At 51.4% G+C, this 20,648-nt stretch overlaps 1 protein-coding gene across 1 annotated transcript; it reads right to left on the bottom strand.

The window, feature by feature from the left end:
* Positions 1-586: 586 nt before the first annotated feature.
* LOC103276822 (NADH-cytochrome b5 reductase-like) lies at positions 587-20,404 on the bottom strand. The gene is made up of 6 exons (XM_008074270.1): positions 20,204-20,404; positions 16,516-16,664; positions 13,776-13,863; positions 10,252-10,356; positions 5,987-6,190; positions 587-790 (listed from the first exon to the last, which is right to left on the bottom strand). Exons 1-6 carry the CDS (start codon positions 20,399-20,401, stop codon positions 587-589), a joined length of 948 nt encoding a protein of 315 aa, XP_008072461.1. The 5' UTR covers positions 20,402-20,404.
* Positions 20,405-20,648: the final 244 nt, after the last annotated feature.

Genomic DNA, 20,648 nt, shown 5'->3' on the forward strand with positions numbered 1-20,648 from the left:
TGGAAACGAAGCCGCTCGCAGCAGGGAAGGCCTGGAGTCAATAAAAGGCAATCCAAGGCCCCACTTGGCTCTCAGGTCATGTCACAGGCCCAAGGCCTCCAGTGTGTCAGGCTCACGGCGCTGGAGGAACATCAGCAAGGGCCTCCTCCAAAGAGCTCTTAGCCTCGCCTGTGTCATTCCCTGCACACTGAGGGGGCACCTGGTCTGAGCCCACACTGAGCCACAGCTGAAGCCCCTCACAGGCCCTCTAATCCGAGGGACCAGGGAAGCCCCCCACCCCTTCCGCTGCCAACTCCTACTCCTCCAGGGGCTTGGCCTGGACGTGGCTTCCTCTGAGAAATCTTCCCTGACTCCAAGGCCGGTTTCCTCCATCTGCCCTCCACACGGTAGGATGCCAGGCGGGAGCAATGAGCCTCCCGGGGCAGGTGAGAATGGAGGTTCTGAGCAGTCAAGACACTTGCCCGAGGTCATCTGGCTAGTCAGCAGCAGGGCCAGGCCTGGACTCCACATCGTCTGGTTCCAGTCCGTGCTCCTCCCTGGGTCCCAGCGGCAGGCCCCTCGCCCGGGTTCTGGGAGGGAGGCCAAGCTAGAAGAGGAAGCATGAGTCCTCGGCAAGGCCTGCACACAGCAAGCCCCTGGCTGTGTCCTTGGTGAACTCAGCCGAGCCGCAGACCAGTGCAAATGGCTTTCTCCGACAGCAGCCAACCAGCTCTTCAATCAGGTCCTGGCCAAGGCGGCCAAAGCGGGTCTTCTCCCGGTAACTCCAGGGAAGCTGCTCTGAGGAGTCCTCCTGGGAAGATGAGAAATGGGTGTGACTACTGGGCGAACCTCAGGGTTCACACAGCCAGTTCTCTGCCAAACAAGGAACTCGAAGCAGAGGGGACGGAAAGCTAACCTTTGCCAAGCGCCACCATGGGCCAGGCCCTTCCTCATCACCTTTAAAGAGAGCCTGTGGATCGGCTGAGGCACAAAGAACAGGTGAGACATGGGGTGGAGGGGGCTACCCCAGAGCACACAGTAAGGTGGGGCAGCAGTAGGGACAGGGCTCGAGTCTCGCGGTCACTTGCTGCCTCCCCACAGCCACTGCACCTGTCACTGTGGGAGGAGGGGTGTTCTCTCCCCGAGTCCATGGGCTTCCCAGAATCTGTCCAAGGTTATCTAACACTATCACCCTTGGAGCATAGTTTTTGCTCACTTGCTTTAGGGTTTCATTCAGCAGACACTGAGTGCTCGCCCTATTCCAGGCACAGAGCTAGGCACTGGGGACATGGCAGTTGCTCAGCACAGACAAGGTTCCTGCCACGTTCTAGTCACATGTGACACAGAGCCCAGGCAGCAGTGCCTTCGTGAAGAAAGGAGTTTCTTTCTCTCACCTAAAAGGCTAAGCTTGCGTTTTTTGTTTTTTTTTTTTTAAAGCAGGATTTGAGAGGACAGAAAAGCTCCCAGAGCAGGAGGGGACCTGAGGGGGTTGCCCGTATTATTTTTTTTTGAGTCAGAGTCTCACTCCATCATCCAGGCTGGAGGGCAGTGGCACGCTCCCGGCCACTGCAGCCTCGACCTGCTGGGCTCTGGCGATCCTTCTGCCTCAGCCTTCCGAGTAGCCGGAACTACAGACACACACCACCAAGCCTGGTTAGTTTTTGTGATTTATTGTAGAGACGAGGTCTCACCAAGTTGCCCAGGCTGGTCTCGAATCTCCAGGCTCAGCAATACTCTCACCTTGGCCTCCCAAAGTGCTGGGATTACAGGCTTGAGCCGCTGCACCTGATCTAAGCTAGCATTCTAGGGACTGCTGGTACCCAAGGGACCCAGGCTTCTTCTTGATTTCTGTCCTTTCAGCCTTGGCTTGTGGCTTTCCTAGTTAGGGTCACTGAATGAAGGCTCCCCCTCCATCTGACTTGGAGGAATTTCTTCTTCTATTTTTTTTTTTTGAGTTGGAGTCTCACTCTGTCGCCCAGACTGGAGTGCAGTGGCCGCTCCCGGCCACCGCAGCTTTGACCTGCTGGGTTCCAGTGATCCTTCCGCCTCAGCCTTCCAAGTAGCTGGAACTATAGGCGTCCGCTACCATACCCGGCTGATTTTTTTATTTATTGTAGAGATGAGGTCTCACTGCCCAGGCGGGTCTCGAACCCGCGGGCTCAGGCAATCCACTCACCTCAGCCTCCCAATGGCATGGGATTACAGGCTGAGCCACCGAGCCTGATTTTCTATTTTTTTAAAGTAAACATCTTATTGAAGTATAACATCTGCATAAAAAGTATACAAATCATTAAATATACAGTTAGTCCTCTCGATCCATGGGTCCACAGCTGCAGATCAAAAATATGTTTTGTAATTCAAAAATACCAATATAACAAAATATAATACAAATAAAAACAATATACCATAACAGCTATTTATCTTGCACGAGGTAGCATGAGTAATCTAGAGAGGATGTCAAGGATACAGGAGTGTGTATGTGGCTACATGCAAACACCTCACCATTGATAGAGAGAGACTCGAGCATCCAAGGGTTTTGGTATCTGCAGGGGATCCTGGAACCATCCCCCACAGAAACCGAGGGATGACTATAAATAGATTGAAGAATTTCAGTGAAGAGAAGAAACCGTGTAACTAGCCCACAATTTAAAAAAAAAATCATCTGGCCAGGAACAGTGGCTCAAGCCTGTAATCCCAGCACACTGTGAGGCTGAGGTGAGAGGGCTGCCTGAACCAATGGGTTCGAGACCAGCCTGGGCAACTTGGCGAGACCTCCTCTCTACAATGAATCAAAAAATTAGACGCAAGTGGTAGCGCATGCCTGTAGTTCTGGCTACTTGGAAGGCTGAGGCAGAAGGATCGTTGGAGGCCAGCAAATCGACACTGGGGTGGCCATGAGCATGCCACTGCTCTCCAGCCTGGGCGACAGAGCGAGACTCCAACTCAAAAAAAAAAAATCCCAGAACAGAGTCATCACTTTGCAGAATCTCTGAGGGCCAGGCAGGAGGCCAGGACGGGGTGGAGTTGGAATCCTGGCTGCAGTGCTACTTCCTGGCAGAGTGACCATGCCCGTTCTGAGCTGTTGTGATGAGGTCACTGGCTGGAAAGTCACTGTCTGGGGAGCCACAGTGACAGGTAAGCCTGGCAGATGCCCTGTGATGAGACATCCATTCTCAAGTGCACTCACAGGGCCAGGAGCCCTGCCTCCCAGAGCCTGTGCTGACAAGGGATGCTCTCTGATGATCTGGGCTTTCCCATGCTCCCCTGTGGTCTGACCTACTCAGTGGGGCCTCACCTCTCCTTCCCTCAGGCACTTGGGTTCAGTCACCCACCCTAACTGTCAACTCTGAGACACCCTGGGTCTGGTTGCTGCTCAGGTGAGGAGGGTGTCCCCACAAACCATGACAGGGTAGCAGGTGGGTGTTGTGAAGGAGAGTGGAGGCATGGTGACAGCAACACCAAGGCCGGTACGGGGCTCTAGGAGAGCTGCCGGGATGAAACTACACCTGGGCAGGGATGCGAGGGATGCAGAGGTGTTGGGGAGGAAGAGAAGCATTCCTGCCAGGGGGAATGGCATGAGCAAAGGCCCAGCAGCCAGAAAAGCACAGCATACTTGCAACCAGGGCAGACCAGTGACACCAGGACACAGAATGCAGGGAGGGCAGCCAGGAGACGAGGCCGCAGGGGTTGGCAGTGTACCCAGGCTTGGACATCATCCTGAGAGCAGTGGGGAGCCAGGGGAGGGCTGGAAGCATGGCGATGCTGTGTCATATCTACCCTCTGTGCTGCAGGATGCAGGACAAATCGGCAGGGAGTGACTAGCCAGGGGTGAGAGTGGCCCAGGCCGGGGAGGGGGCACGCTGAGTTGGGGAATGCAGACAGGAGCACCTGCCACCCCCCTTCACCGGCCCTGCCACTGACCTCCCCCTTCACCTGCCCAACCCCAGGCCACCAGCACCATCGAAGTCTGGTGTGGAGCTGAAGATCCTCAATGGCTGGTGAACTTGAACTCAAATGCCATCTGTTGAGTGAAGCCTTCCCTGACTCCACTGGCCCTCTTTGCTTGTGCCATTGTGTTTTTTTGTTTTTTTTTGTTTTTTTTTTGAGTTGGAGTCTCACTTTGTTGCCCAGACTGGACTGCAGTGGCTGCTCCCGGCCACCGCAGCCTCGATCTGCTGGACTCTGGCGATCCTTCCGCCTCAGCCTTCCAAGTAGCTGGAACTACAGGCGCGTACTACTACTCCTGGCAAATGTTTTTTTATTTACTGTAGAGATGAGGTCTTACCAAGTTGCCCAGGCAGGTCTCGAACCCGCGGGCTCAGGCAATCCACTCGCCTCAGCCTCCCAAGGCGCAGGATTACAGGCCACCAAGCCCGGCTTGCTTGTGGCATTGTCATGGCACCTCGCACTGCCTCACTGTGATGAGCACTAAGGCCGCGACCCCTATGCAAGACCACTTGGGGTCATACCCCACTCTCCACCAACTGACTGCATTACCTTTCTGTGCCTCAGTTTCCACATCTGCACAAGAGGCATGATGGCAATACAAGCCTCACAAGACTGTGGTGGGGATTAGAAGAGCTACTATACGCAAAGTACTCAGAGTGATGCTGGGCTCTGACAAAGCGCTGAGTAAAGGGGAGTCTTCACCAGCCGTCTGTATGACTGTCACCCCTATACAGGTAAGAGCCTGGGAGGCAGGTAGTGGGTCTTCCTCATTTTTGTGTTCCTGGCATCTAGCAGATGGTCGGGGGATAGAGGAGAGGGAAGGCTGGCCAGTGGCCAGGAAGGCTCTGCCAGGAGCCTGTTATCCTACCATCCTGCCCCCATCCTCACCCAGACTCTCAGGCAGGGCTGACCATGCCGCTGGGCACAGCGGCTCTTCCCTCGCCCCCACCCCTCAGACTGCACCCTAGCCTTCAGCTTCACTCCCCTGCCTTGGGCACTTCCTGCCACTAATGTTCGCCAAGCATGGCCCTCTCGATGTTCATGCCACTCAGCCTTCTGCTCCATGGACAGGCCTGTGGGAACTCTGGTATTGGGAAGGGAAACCCAGTTTCCTGGCCCCCATACCCAGCCACAGTGCTGGATCAAAGTCTTTAGGGACTACCTAAAACTTCCTCCAGGAGGAAACTGATGAGAAGGGTGTCCCGCAGCAAGCACAGGGCAATAAGGCTGACCCAGTTGGCAACCCCCCAACCCAGGGGTGCAGGAAGAAATAATGCTACAGACCAGGGGGAGGCAGGTGAACAATGGCAGCTGAGGGCCTTGCTTGAGATAAGGGGCAGAGACGGCCCCCTATGCTATGGCCTGGGAGGAGGGCCGGGGAAGGATCCTGAGTGGACAAACAGAACGAGGAACCAGAGTGTGGGTAGTGGTCAGGAAATAGGAAATAGAGTTGCTTCCAGTTAGAGCATAGACTGGGGTGGGAAGGACCCTGACAAGGGTAGTGAATGCTGATCTAGCCTATTCCCTCGGAGACTGACAGGGTCCCCACTCTGTGCCTGGTACTATGCTAAGCACTGAAAAGAGTGCACGTCCAGACACTGGCCCCAGCCTCAAGGAACATCACACAACCTGGAGGTATGGGCCTGTCCAGGACTCCATGACGGGCTCTAGTCTACGAAATGGATGACACAAGGGGGTAGACAAGAGACAACAGAGGGTGGGGTGAGAGCTGGGCTCGGAACCATAGCCCTGGGCTCCGGAACCACAGACATGGACTTGGAGTCACAGTCCCAGGCACACATCTCAGCCTCACCCCTACCCAGTGGCAGGAGCTGGCTGGCACCTTCACCTCTGAGCTTCCATCTCCTTGTCTGTATTTATGAAAAGGGAGACACTTGCCTTCCATGCCAGGCACAGCATAGGTGCTCACCCATGGCAGGGATTATTGCTACGGGATCAGTGCTTAGCCTGGGACAGAGAGGAAACGGCTGGTCCTCAGGACGGGTGCAAGGGGACTGCAGAGTCTCAATCATGGAGGGAAGTCACCACCCGGGCTCACCTGGCTGAGTACAAAGAAGGTGCGGACATTCCAGAAACGGGACTGTTCCTGGAGGAAGGCCTTTAGGTAGATGCCCTCGAAGGTCTTGAAGCAGCTGACCAGAGTGACAAAGGTCTCGTCATCAGCATTGTCTGTGATGCTCTGCAGGATGGGCACCATGGGAGCCAGGCCCGTGCCCGCAGCCAGCATGAGGAGCTCACCATACTGGGAACAGAGGAATATGTGACAGGCAGGTTGCGGGGCGTCTCACCCCACCCACCCCATTATGGGGCTTTTTCCTGGGCTTCCTTCAACTAGACAGCAGTGCCCTTCCTGGGTGTCTACCCATTTATGTCCCCTGCCTGCCTCTACCAGGAAGCCACCTTAGCTTGTGAAAGGCATGTGAGGTTTAGAAAATAGCGGTTATATCACTCAAAAGTGGACCATGAATATTTACCATAATACTATAAGAAAGGGTTTGGCAGTAGCAGGATCTGCTGGGGTGGGGGTGGGGATACAACAACAATAAGGGTACCTCATCTCAAACCAGGCAGTGTGGGGACCAAAGGGAGGCGCACACTTTACCTGTACGATGTCCACTTGTGTACCTAATCCTGAATTACCCCACATCTTTAAAATAAAGTATTTTTTTAAAAAAGAAACCAAACAGAGATTGTAGTGTCTTGGTGCTGAAAGGGAACATAACAGGGTAGCCAATCCTGTAAGTGGCTTGGCTGCCTACTGAAGCATCCCCAAAGGGCTCTCTGCTTACATGCTCCTGCCAACAGGGAGCTCGCCCCCTCCCAAGGCTGCTTGCTCTATTATGGGCTGACTCTCCTTGCCAGGAAGGTCTGCCCACCTTGCATCGAGTTGAAACCTGCTCCACACCAAAGCCTTGCCCACTCCCTATCCCATCCCAGCCCTCCTCAAAGGGCTGCTTCCTCTATGCCTAGACTAAATGAGATGATAAACAGAGGCATGTAATACAGCACTGGCACAAAAGAGCTGCTCAGAAAAGGTGAGTTCCTGCCCCAAGAGGCCCTGGTTCCATCAACTCCTCTTCACTGAACCCATTTCCTAGTTCTAGGCCTCTTGGAGAGGGGTGGTCCTCCTTAAGGTCAATGCCTTAAAGGTTAGTGCCTGATGCATGCAGAGAGGTATTCACCTCTCATTCTAGAGACCAGGCTTCTGTGGATAAATCCCTAACCATGTGATCTGGGCAAGCTCTTTCACCAATCTGAGTCTCGGTTTCTTCACTGGCAAAATATTAGAGCACCTCCTCAGAACAGCACCTATCTCAGACTTGTTGTGAGAATTAGATAAGATGATGGAACATGGCTGGTCTGGAGGCTAGGCTTAATCCAATGAGATTCCTTTCTGTCCCTGAGCCCCTGAGACTCCAGCAGTCAGCGGCTGCTGGGCTACATCTTCCTGTCCTGCCTCTGTGCTCTCTCCAGGTCTCTGGCCGGTCATGCTGCTCCTCTCTCCCATCTCAGCTTGGGCTATCCTCAGGAAGCTCTCCCAGGCCGAGAGCAAGGGAAGGGTCCTTCCTTTCTGTCCCCATAGCTCCCCGTGCATCCTTTACAAACACTGGTCACACTGTTATTGTCAGCTGTGTGTATGTCTCCCTCATTAGACTATGAGCTTCTGGAGGACAGGGGCCTCGTCTGACCCTCTCTGGGTCCCCGGAGTGCAGCATGGGTGTGCCCTGGGTGGACACTTATGTCTGCTGAATGGACACATAGACGCTAACGTGTCAGTCCTCAGGGCTGATGTAATATCCATCTGTAATGAAAAGGACTGCAGAGTAGTAAAGCAGGGCCCAGGAGAGGGCAGGAGCACCCTGAGCGTCTTTCCTCCTGGGAGCAAAGCTGAGACTTCGCTTAATTTCAGTGGCTGAATATTAATGTGTGAGACTGCATTTCTTTATCCTCACAGCCAGGCCCTACAATCTCCTGGATAAGAAGTGCAGGGGCTTTCCGACATTCTGTGGATGTAATGGAGGCTCCACTGAACAGGCGGTCAAGACAACATTCATCCGGGATCCACCCTAGGCCAGGAGGAAAGACGCTCAGGAGGAAACAGAACAGTTCCCATTCCCTGCTCTGGAGGGCTTGGGAAATCCAGGGGCACATTCTGCTAGGATGCAAGGCTCGGCGTGGTTAGAACCAGAAGAACACTGTGGAAAAGCACTGATATATGCACATCACATATCTGCAGAATAGGGGTGGTGGCATCTGAGCTGTTGTCAAGACACATGAGTTACTGCATGGCAAGTGCCAAGGACAGAGCCTGGCGTGCAGGAGGCAACACATATGTGTTTGAGATTATTATACACGCACATACGTGTGTGTGCATCTGTACATAAACTCAAGTGGGAGAGGCTTTGGAAGGATATTTACCAAGGTAGTAAGATTGGTATATCTGGGTAGATGGCCTGGGGGTGTTTATTTTCTTCTTTTTTTGCCACTATCTGCTGATTTTTTGGGTAATGAGCATGCATTGCATTTGCAATAAGGAAAAAAACCCAATAAACCAATAAAAGCTATTTTTAAATTAAAGAAAAAGAATGGAGAGGAAGGCATGATTCATTCTCTTCCATTTGTTTTTGTTTTGCTTTGTTTTCCTAATTATAAAGGTAATAGGTGTTCACTGCAGATAATTTAGAATGTATAATGAAGAAAATAAAAATCACTATAATTTCACCACCCAGAGCTACAAATATTTCATTGCATTTTCTTTTATTATTTTTTTTAAGACGTAGGGCACAGTTCAGGGTTAGGTACATAAGTGGTCAGCATACAAGTAAAGTTTGGGCCTCCCCTTGGTCCCCACTTTGTCTGGCTTAAGATTGGGTACCCGCCAGACTTGGTGGCTCACGCCTGTAATCCCAGCACTTTGGGAGATCGAGGTGAGAGGACTGCCTGAGCCCACGGGTTCAAAACCAGACTGGGCAACTTGGCGAGACCTCATCTCTACAATAAATAAATAAATAAATAAATAAATAGCTTGACATGATGGTACATGCCTGTAGTTCCATCTACTTGGAAGGCTGAGGCAGAAGGATTGCCTGAGCCCAGCAAGTCGAGGCTGCAGTGGCTGTGAGCTTGCCACTGCACTCCAGCCTGGGAGACAGAGTGAGACTTCAACTCAAAAAAAAAAATGTTTGGGTACCCTTACTGATGTTATGTGCCCTGCCACTGCATTTTCTTTTTGTAGTTTCTCTGCATTTTAATTGAGTTTCCCAATCTGCTGTATATTCAGTTTTGTACCCAGTGTTTGTCACTTGATCACATAGCATACGCATATACATCATTTATAAACATCATCTTAAAATCCAGGATATTACTTTATCAAGTGCTTGTAGCCCTGAACTGTTACCCTGTTTTTGCATATTCACTTGTCTCCAATTTTATGCTATTATAAATAGAGATGTAATGAACATATGTAGAAGATTCATTCCATGTGATACGCTTCCAGAAGTGAAATGACTGGGTCAAAGGATTTGAGGACTCTTGGCACATGCTGGCAAACTGCTTTGCAGATATGCAATAACTGATGAGGAGCTGCTCATTCTTCCTGGGAAAGTCAGGAAGGAAGTGGACGTGCCATGGAGATGAGGGGCCAGAGCTTTCTATGTTGGGATACCGTGCGCTCCCAAGCAGAAGCCAGGGGCTGTATTCAGTCGTGAACTGGAACGTGAATTGGAAAGACATTTGAGGGTCAGATGTATAGGGTCCTAAACTCCACGTACATGAGTGCGGTTTTTTCTTTTCTTTTCTTTTTTTTTGAGTTGGAGTCTCACTCTGTCACCCAGGCTGGAGTGCAGTGGGCGTGCTCATGGCCACCACAGCGCTGACCTGCTGGGCTCTAGCGATCTTTCCACCTCAGCCTTCCAAGTAGTCGGAACTACAGATGCACGCTACCAAGTCTGGCTAATTGTTGATTTACTGTAGAGATGAGGTCTTGCCAAATTGCCTGGGCAGATCTCGAACCCACGGGCTCAGGCAATCCACTTGCCTCGGCCTCCCAAAGTGCTGGGATTACAGGCTGAGCCACAAGTGTGGTTTTCTAAGCGATGGGGGGCATGGATAGTTCTGGAGCTGGGTGGGCAGTCTTGTCTATTAGTACCTATCTCATTCCCCTCTGTATCCAACCCCAAGGACACACTCGGGGTTGGATTTGATCTTAGGCACAGTGAGACTCTGTAGCCTAAAATGTGGAAACCACAGCCCTAGAGGATGAGCCAGGGGAATTTCTTGCAGACTCAGGATGCTGGCACTGACCTGGTTTGGTTTATAGAAGAAACGTCCGAAGGGTCCTCGCCAGAAAGCTGTGTCACCTGCTTTCCAGGACTTGACATACTGGGACATCAGCCCAGTCTGGTAGCACTGGAAGCAAGCACAGGGAGACCTCAGTGGGACAGGCACAAGCTGCCGATGCGACGCAAAGCACACCGGCCACTATTGAGGAGGTCTTCTTGCATGCTAAGTGCTTCTCACATGCTATCTCACTTAGGCCTACTCCTTATCTTCTTGTCGGTAAAGTCATTCCCGATTTTCCAATGAAGCCCCGAAACTTACACAGAAGGCACAAGACGAGGCTAGAATGAGACTTCCATGGGACCTGTAGCCTTCAGCATTCAGTCACAAACCAAATGCCCACGGGGACCACACAGGTCCCATAATTGAGTGAAGAACTGGGTGAGGATTAACTGCCATTAACAATCAGTCTCAGGGAGCCAGTAGGGGGTAGTGGATGGTAGTGGGGACTGGGATAAATTGGTGAGTGAATGCTCCTTCTAAAGGGGGAAAGTCATTTTGCAGGTTCTAGTTCACAGTTTGCGGGGCCAATGATTCCAGATCTACTCATTTTCCAAAAGGAGTAGGAAACTCATATTTTTATTTAAAATCTCCCAAGTCTGCAATTCACTCAAAAGTTTAAGACCCTGTGCAGGCCAACACCAAGTACACTTGTGGACTGGATTTGGCTTGTAGCCAGCCATCCATTTGCAGCCTTCCCATTATCCCACACCATCTCCTGGTTGGAGCAAAGCATGAAGGTTGTAGAGTGATCCCCATGGGGTGAGGGCAGTCTATATGTCCTGGGTGCCTGCCCACTCTGTGTCAGGCACCGTGCTGGGGCTGCAGGGGAGGTGGCTAGACCTTAAGCTCCAGAAAGGCAGCCAGCGTCTGAATCACGGAAAAATTTTAATATATAACTGGATGAATGAATGAACCAATCCATCCAGATTCAGTCTCTTCCCTTAAGGAGTTCATAATCTAGGAACGACCTAAAGTCTCAGACACATACAAGGTAGAAACTAATTCACAGCTGTGAGAAGGACAAAGTGCTAGGAGAGCCCTTGGGTGGGTGCAGTCACTTCCATGGAGTAGGAACAAAGATGGCTTCCTGGAGGAAGAAGTATTTGAGCTGGGCCTTGAGCAGGAGTGCAGAGGAGACTTTGGACATCAGGTGTGGAATGGTCAGGAATAGGACAGCTGGGTCATGTTTTGGGAAGAACAAGTAGATGGTGGCGTAGGGGCGAGGGATACACTGGGAAACAGGCCTGGCAGGGTGTCTGGAGTGAGATTGTAGCCAGCCTCGAAGAAGAGACTGGGCTCTTTTCCCCCTGTTTTTAAGCATCCATCACTGTCTCCAATTCCATCCCTGACTTCCTTGGACATCATCGGCTCACCTGGGAGAGGTCTGGGAGGTAAATGAAGGCTCCTGCCTTGTGGAGGCTGTGTCTAGGTGGGTACTTTGCTTTCTGGCCCCAGTCCTGGGGGAGGCACAAGCCCAGCTGTGGCCTTAGAGGTCCTATAGCACAGATAGCAACCAGGGAAGAGGGAAGGACTCTTCTGTGTCTCTAGCACCCACAGAGAGCCTGGCACAGAGTAAACGCTCAATACACACTTGCTAAACAGAACTGATACCAAACTGCTGTCCTTCCACTTGGGATCATGTTACGAGGAGCCTGGGATAAATATGTCATCTCTCTGAGCTTTAGTTTCTTCCTCTGTAAAATGGGGATACTAGAATCTACTCTGCAGGGTGGTTAAGAGGTTGAAAGGAGATAAGAGAATAAAGAACCAGAAGCGGGGCCTAGTGCCCAGGAGGGACCTGAGAGATGGGAGTTCCTCCTTTCCTTCTGCACAGGAGGGTCAACCCACACAACCCCACCTGCCTGCCCAATTTGCAGAGATATTTCCTGCTCTTCCCAGCCAGGGGCTTAGCGATAATTAAGCATCTCTCTAAAGAGAGGCTTTCCGGTAAACGAAGGAGAAAATCAGCCTCGCAGCTGGGAAAGATCCAGCTGCCCTGAAGAACTGTCTCCAGGCTTATCCTTTCAGCAGAAACACACCCAGACAAGCAGCTTGGGGAAGCAGGCCATTTGGAGAAGATTTGTGGAATCTCCCAGACAAACAGTCGCATGGAGAAGGGATCCCATCCAAGCTTATGTGTGAGGGAATCAACGTTGGGCTCTGAAGGCAGGAGCTGGAGGCAGAGCTGGGGTCTGTCAGGGGGCCTTACTAGCTGCGGTGCTTGGGGTCCTCCTGGGGGCCTCAGTTTGCTTATCAATGAAATAGAGATAATAATTCATGTCTCTTAAGGTAGTCTAAGGATGCGAAAGTTGTTTTTAAATACTGGCACTCCTCAGAATTCCATTTGGGAAATGATGTTCTGGGGCTACATGCTAGGTTGACCCATATGAAATGAATTTTTCTTAAGTCAAAAATGTTCATGTATCAGCAATTTCATGTAGTTCCACCTAATTATTTCCCCACATAATTGGATCTCCAGACTTCTTACATGTTTGTTGCCTCCTCCCTGGGCCTCCAGGGTGCTCTGTCTGCATCCAGCCCTCTTTGTTCACTTCGCCTCATCCCTGCCAATTCCCCCACCCACCTGGCTGCCCCATGAGCAGCCCTTCCTCCCGCCACTCAGACTGGGTACAGTTCCCAGAAGGCTGGTTCTGTTTCATTCCCTTCTGCCTTTGGTCACCCATCCCCTTGGCCTGGAATGCCACTCCTGGCCACTGCCAATTTGTGTTCCTTCTTTAAGGCCCAACTCAATGCCCCTGCCCACCTCCCTCTGAGAAGTGATGTCGGGTTAGTCCAGTCCACAAAGTCCTTCACGGTTACTTCTTGCCTGATGCTTTCAACTTGTACCCACTCCCTTGGCACACTCCCCTTCTGTTCCAGGACCAACGTCATGTCTCTTTCGTCTCTGTTCCAGCACTCAGAGCTTCCTTTCCACACTCTTCCTCTCGTTCTTGCTCCTTGACCACACAGCTTCTCCAGGGAAGCCCAGCCTGTCCACCCTTCACCGCCAGCAGCCAACTGTCATGTGTCACAGCATCTATCGTGCTGTGTCATCCTGATCTGGCCGCTTGTCCTCGGTGGGTTCCTTGAGGGCAGGCAATGTGCCTGCCTCACCTCTGGACCCCATGCTCAGCACAAAGTGGGTGTGGGGGGATGTGGCTCCCCCTCTCCCTAGCCGGTGCTCACTCTTCACTGATGGTGAAACAGTGAAGGCATTTCCCCTTCTTAGGCTAAGCCTCCTTTTAGCAAAATCTGTCAGGAATATGCTGGACTAGACCTCTGCGGGTGGTCCAGCAGCCTCCCTTTTCTAGGGAAGAAGGAGACAGGAGAAGGCCTCCTTCACCTGTTCCTGCTTCTCCCTCAAGTCAGCCTCCTCCCCTGCCAACATGGCTTTTCCCAAGTTGATGGAAAGTGCCTCCCCCAACCAAGCTGCCAAAGGAGGTACCAGTCCCTGGCCTCTCAGAGCATCCTTGTGGCCAACTCACCTTAATTAACACTTCAAAGTATCCCTCTGCATCAGCAGGGCTGATGGGCGTATAGGCTCTCTGAATTTCTAAGCCATCTACTATCCCTCTGGGGAAAAAAAGCATGCAGTCAGGCAGTCAGCCAGTCATTCAACAAACCCTTATCAGACACCTCCGCTGCCAGGCTGGTGGAAGTGAAGGTGGAGTCTGGTCATCCCCAGAGATCCTCACTGAGCAACAGCAGAAAAAGACAGCACTGCTGTCACATGCTGGCTGCGAGCCCACGCAGGTCACTTCATCCCCCAGGGGTTCTTCTATAAAATGGGGACAGTCACCCGTGTCTCAGTTGTGAGGCTTCGTTGGGATCCCAGAAGGGAGAGCCCATCAAAAAGTGCTCCGAGGATGTGAGCTGTTTGGGGACATGACTGTGCTTCTTCCTGACCACTTCTCAACCAAAGAACGATAAAGATAAAAACAACTGTTAACGTTAATTAAACACTCACTGCCATATGCCAGAAGCATCAGAACTGGAGGGATCCTGCAAGGGGCCCTAGTCCAAAGTCCCGCCCGGTGTATGAATCCTGTTATCAACAACAGGGCCAGGATAACAACCATGAGTCATAGTAACAGCCAAGGTGTCTTAAGCACCAACTGTGCGCCAAGCATCTTGTGTGCATGACCTCACATAAGTAAGCAACAGCCCAGTGCTTGGTGCTCAGAGAAGTCACCTGCACAGCTGGAGTTCAGCCATAGCTGACTCTAGAGCTGATTCCTCACACAGTCCCTCAGAGCTTTCTGGGAGCACCTACACACTCCTCTTGCAAGTCCTACTACAAGCAAAGCTTTCTTTTTTTTTGAGTCGGAGCCTCACCCCTTTGCCCAGGATGGAATGCAGTGGCACGCACATGGCCACGCCAGCATCGACCTGCTGGGCTCTGGCCATCCTTCTGCCTCAGCCTTCCAAGTAGCCAGAACTACAGGTGCACTCCACCATGCCTGGCTAATTTTTGATTGATTATAGAGACGAAGTCTTGCCAAGTTGCCCAGGCTGGTCTCGAAACCATGGGCTCAGGCAATCCTCTTGCCTCGGCCTCCCAAAGTGCTGGGATGACAGGCTGAGCCACCGACCCAGTCAGGCAAAGCTTTCTTTTCTGAGGTATGCAGATGACAAAGGCCTTGACCCAATGCACCAGAAGCTGGGTAGAAATAGCTAATAGATGCTTATGTGACAAACGAGCAAACAAGGAACAGAACACGATATGACTTGGATACGAAAGCACTATGACACCTGCTGCAGCAGAGGCCAAACTGACATGCTTAGAGGGGACCTTGGGACCCCATGGAGTTGGGTATGAAGGATGAGCACTTTCACCCACTGACAGGTGAAAGTGGGAACAGGAAGGAGAGTCATTCCAGGCAGAAGGAACAGCCTGGGCAAAAGCCTGCAGGCAAGACAACGTGGGCGAGTCAGGAACTGGCAAGTGAGAAGGAGGCTGAGACAAAGAGTGGGGCGCATGTGTGTGTGTGGGGGGGGACACTTGGTGGGAAGGGATGCTTTCAACTTGTACCCACTGTGGAGGCACTGTGGCACACCAGGTGTCTGAACAGGGAGCAACATGGTGAGATGTGTGTGTCGGGAAGGTTCCTGGAGGGAAAGTGAGGACGGCAGAGAGGAGTCAACAGAGGAAGGGGCTCTGAGCATCCTGGTTTACAGGTAGAAAATTGCGTGGGGCTGTGACCTGCCCTGTGATCCCTCCTGCCCACTGGAATAGTGGCCTTCTATTCCAACCTGCAGGCCAAATGAGCTGGACACAAATACCAGGGTCCAGTGTGAGGCAGCCAGCCAGAGTCTGATCAGCAATGAGCTTTCTTCCAATCCCAATCACCTTCTCTTTGACTACACCTCCAGTCTCTTCCACTGACAACTTGTCTCCTTGCCAACACTGTAATGCTGACATTTCCAGGGGTCAGTCCTATGTCCTGCCCTTCTTCCATGTGCACATGTTCCCAGATGCCATCCAGGTATGCACAATGATTCTGGAATCCACGTCTGCAGCTCAGATCTCTCTGCCGAGCCTCAGACCCGCAGACCCACTCCCTGGCAGACACTCTACCTGGATATCCCAAAGGGTCTTGCATCTAGGCGGGTCTGAGGGTCTGGGGACCAGGGTGGGAGGAGGGCACCTAAGCAGGCTGGGAGGAAGAAGGAACCTTGGAGGAGTGGCCAAGAGTGTAACTTGGGAGCGGGGCTGTCTGGGTGTGAATCCTGGCTCCATGACTTGTTAGCTAAGGTGATGGTGGGCAAGACCCTTTTCCTCAGTGACGGTGTCCTTTCTGCCAGTGGGTACTCATCATCTTAGTTTAACATCATGGGCTCTACAATCACACTGTTTGCCTTCCAGTTCTGGGGCCAAAAGTTCCTAACTGTGTGACCTCAGGCAAGTTTCTGATCCTCCCTAACTTCCGTTTCCTGTCCTACCACGCAGGACTTTGTGAGGGTGAAATGAGTTCATATTTATAAGCACATGGAACTGTGCCTTGGATAGTGAACACTATTAAAGTGCTCGGATTCCTTTTATTTATTGTGAAAATATGTTATTTAGTTCCATCCCAAGAACCCTCTGAGTCACATATCATTATGCCTGCTTTGAAGAAGACAAGTGGAGGCGTAACAGAGGTGAAGCAAGTTCCCCGAAGCCACCAGCTAACGGACAGCAAAGCAGGGCCACAAGGCTCTGGTCCTCCCGCTCCCCAAGCGTACCGAAGGATGAGGTGCTGGCCGGGTCGCAGGCCAAGCGGGCAGTTTCCCGGGAGCGCAAAGCGGATGCAGTAGGTGTCCTGAGTGAGTTTGTCCACAGCACTGATGCGGAAGGCTAGAAAGGTCTCTGGGCTCAGCTTGGAGGGGCAGCTCTGCAACAGGAAGAGACCCAACAGCTAGAGGCAGGGCTCAGCGGGCACATGAGCATCCTCCCACCATCCCCTCTTCCCTGAGGAGAGGCTGTCTCGTGGCAAGCTTCCGGTATGATGGAGAGCAGCAGCCTCACCTAACTTCCCTTTCGTGACCAGATCCAAGAATGCCAGAGCACTTTACACTGAGCTTACCCTGCTCTTAAGCCTTCCATGGCTCCCCTTAGCCCCAGAGTAAAGTGCAGACTCCTTATTATCTGGACACTAAGGGGCCTGCAGATGGCTCGCAAGCCTCATTTTATCTCCCGTGCATTGAACGCCAGACTTTTCTCCATCCTTCCAAGAATATTCTGCTGCCTCCTACCCAAGTCTTTATTTTTATTTTGTTTTTGTTTGTTGAGTCTGGGCTCACTTTGTCACCCAGGCTGAAGTACAGCAGCACAAGCACGGCTCATTGCAGCCTTGACCTCCTGGACTCAAGTGATCCTTCCACTTCAGCCTTCCAAGTAGCTGGGACTACAGGTGTGCACCACCATGTCCAGCTAATTTTTTAAATTTTTCTGTTTTTTGTACAAATGCGGTCTTGCTATGTTCTCCAGGCTGGTCTTGAACTTCTAGGCTGAAGCGGTCCTCCCGCCTCAGCGTCCCAAAATGCTGGGATTATAGGCATGAGCCACTGTGTGCCTGGACCTTGAGTCTTTATTTACTCAAGCTGTGTCCTCTATCCAGAACATTCATCTCCAGTGTATAAAAGAACTACCCATTTTTCAAACATGCAGAAATTAGAAACTGATGGGTCCTCAGAGATTATTGAATCCAACATCCTTCTCTTACATACAGAGATTGAGGCCTGAGTGGTAGTAGCTTACTTGTCCAAGGTCACGCTGTGAACAAGGACTCAAATTCATGCCTTCTGAGTCTCAGCCTACTACCCTTGGCATTCCGCCCTGACCTGCATCTCTTCTAGGAAGCCTTCTCTGAATGCCATGACTCACAGATCTTTCTCTCCTATAAAATGCCTACACTTGATTCCCTCCTGGAAATCACTACTCCCACCATGCCCAGCCTAGGTCTGGCACCATGTGTTCCTGCAGCACCAATTCTGGACCCCAATTATCCATGTGGTGCTAACAGTGTCACCAAACTGACAGAAGCTCTCAGACTTGGCACCCAAGGCTCTGACCCCTTTGTGCCCCTTCCCACAACCTCCATCCAAGATGGCCAGGGCGCCTGGGCATCCTCCGTCCCAGCTGACTCTTGACTGGGCTGGATGTCAGGAGAACTGGGGTTAGTCCCAGCTCCGTTGTTACCCACCTGTGGAGCCTTAGGCATATTATTTAATCCTCTGGTTCTTAGTTTCTTAGTCTATAAAAAGGGCACATTCATCCCTGATAACTTTATGGGGTTATCATAGGGTCAGATGAGATACAATGTAAGAGCATTTTATAAAATGTAAATTATTATGGAAATATAAAATATTTTACAGCTGGGCACAGTGACTCATGTCTATAATCCCAGCACTTTGGGAGGCCAAGGTGAAAGCATTGCCCGAGTCCATGGGTTCGAGACCCGCCTGGGCAACTTGGTGAGACCATATCTCTACAATAAATCAAAAATTAGCTGAGCATAGTGGCGCATGCCTGTAGTTCCAGCTACTTGGAAGGTTGAGGCTGAAGGCTCACCTGAGCCCAGCAGGTCAAGGCTGTGGTGGCCATGAACATGCCACTGCACTCCAGCCGGGGTGACAGCATGAAAACTCCAACTCAAAAAAAAAGAAAACTATTTTTCAATTATTAATTGCTTCAGTAAAAGTTTTAAAATGAAATTTATTATTAAACTGAAATATTTTATTTTATAAGACTGACAAAATCTTGTAATATCATTTAAATTTCTGTTATAACAGGTGATGACAGCTACTATTTACTGAGCATCTACTACGTTCCAGGTGCTTTATGTATTTATCCCATAAAATACTCATAGCAACCTACAAAGTATTAACATCCCCATTTTTCAGATAACAAGACAGGTTTAGCAAACTAAAATGGTACTCCCCAACATCCACAATTAACTGGCAGAACTGGGTCTCAGTTTATACCCTTTCTGTGATATCCCTGTGGTTCTCTGTCCCTCTTCTATAAGCGGAGTTGTTTGAGGGCTGATGCCCTGTCATCTTTACCATCAACCTCCTTATGCCTAGCACATAGGATATGATGCTCAGTAGATCTGGGATAAACTCATTCATTCATTCAACAAATATTTACTGAACGCTGATTGTAATGCTCAAGGAACTGCTCAAAGTGCTGAGGATGGAACAGTGAGCAAGACACAGGCCCCTTCTCTTACAGAACTGGTATTTCAGTGAGGAGACACAGACAGTACACACATCAACAAGGACATCTAGGTGGCATCTGGCAGTACTGAGTTGGGAAGAACACAATTTGAGCAGAGATCACAAAGAAGTAAAGGGCTGAGCCATGTGGAGATGGGGGGCAGTGAGAAGGAAAAACAGAGGTCGTCATGAACATCCCCCAGTCACTGGCAGAAGACAGAGGGCTCTGGCCCCACCACCTTCCTACCACCTTCCTGCGGCAGAACGACAAGAAGATGTTTCGCAGGGATAAATATGAAGTCACGTTTTGGGGTTCAAAAACAACTGTATTTGTTCAGGATGGATGATCTACAGCTTAGGAACAGCACATGTAACAGTGACTAAGCTTTGGCCCAGCTCTGGTCCCAACGATGGGGAATGGCTGGCTGGAAAGCGATGGTGCTGCAGACTGAGTTAACAGAGGCAGAAATGGGAGGTGACGTCTCTACCCCACATCAGTCAGGAGGGACACAGACAACGGGAAGACTGTTCAAAGAAGGGAGACCAGGATGGGGACAGATTTGAAACCAGACCTGTGCACAGTGTCAGAAGGAATGAGTCCTCAGTTTCCTTATCTGTATAATACATGGATTGAGCTCCACGGTGTTCTACCATCTACATTTACAACTGTGAACCTTCCCAAACGTTACAATAAAGGGCTAAACCTGATCCCCTATGAGGCCGCCTAGGAGTTCAGAAAAGGAGAGAAAAGTACTAAGGGCCAGACCAGAAGAAATACCAAACAGCATTCCCTGCTTCCCTAGTATAAACCATGCGCTAGCTTTCTCCAAAAGGACAAAGACTGTGTCTATCGTGCTCACTCTCAAACCCCCAATGCCTCATAGGACCCGGGGTATAATAGCTCCTCAGTAAATATCTGTTAAATGAAATGAGTACCAAGCTCTGTGCTAAACATCCCAAATGGTTAGCCTCGTCTTACAGATGGGGAAACTAAGGCTTAGAGAGATGCAGAGACTTCGCCTGAAGCCACATAGTGGCTCAGAAGTTTGTTCCTGAGCTGGACTCTGACCCTGGATCTGTTTGCTTCCATCAAGGATACTCTTTTCTCTCTGCTGTACAGTCGAGGCAGGCTTCCCAGAGCAGGGACGCTGGGCAGGCTGAGGCAGGTAGACTGCCACCCTGGCCCTCTTGTCTGAGGAGTAGCCGCCCTCACCTGGGACTCGTGCCCACTCAGCAGGCTCCTGTCCTTGCTGGCCAGGGCTGCCTCCCAGCGGGCCAGGTCTCGGTGGTAGAGATCAAACACGCAGGGCGAGCAGCCGCTGCCGCAGCACTGAGAGGACAAGGGCTCCACGGGCCGCAGCTGCAGCCAGGCTTCCTCGGTGGCGGCGTCATCCTCCTCCCTCTCACTCATGGTCAGTGGGGCTCCACCAGCCTGGGAGGGACGAGTGGGCGTTCTTCCCAGAACAGACCAGGCTCTGTGAAACTGCGGGCCCAGGCCTGGCTCCCTTACCAGCCTGGGAGAGGAAAGACATGGAGTCACACTGTAGCCTCCCCTGTTCTTCACGCTCTCCCCAAGCCCTGTGCAAGCCCTGGGACAGGGAGGGATCAACCAGGGACTCTGCCGGCTGGTGGGACACCTAGCACCTACTGTCACTGGG

This window comes from Carlito syrichta, unplaced genomic scaffold (assembly GCF_000164805.1).
Source record: "Carlito syrichta isolate Samal-C Ts95f unplaced genomic scaffold, Tarsius_syrichta-2.0.1 Scaffold316384, whole genome shotgun sequence".
Classification (NCBI taxonomy): Eukaryota; Metazoa; Chordata; class Mammalia; order Primates; family Tarsiidae; genus Carlito; species Carlito syrichta.

Excerpts from the sequence above, each read along its gene's own strand:
- LOC103276822 (XM_008074270.1), bottom strand. The coding sequence starts at position 20,401 with ATGAGTGAGAGGGAGGAGGATGACGCCGCCACCGAGGAAGCCTGGCTG. Across the intron at positions 13,864-16,515 it reads GGCCAGCACCTCATCCTTCG|AGGGATAGTAGATGGCTTAG; the intron begins GTACGCTTGGGG and ends TTTTTTCCCCAG. Across the intron at positions 791-5,986 it reads CCTTCTTTGTACTCAGCCAG|GAGGACTCCTCAGAGCAGCT; the intron begins GTGAGCCCGGGT and ends TCATCTTCCCAG.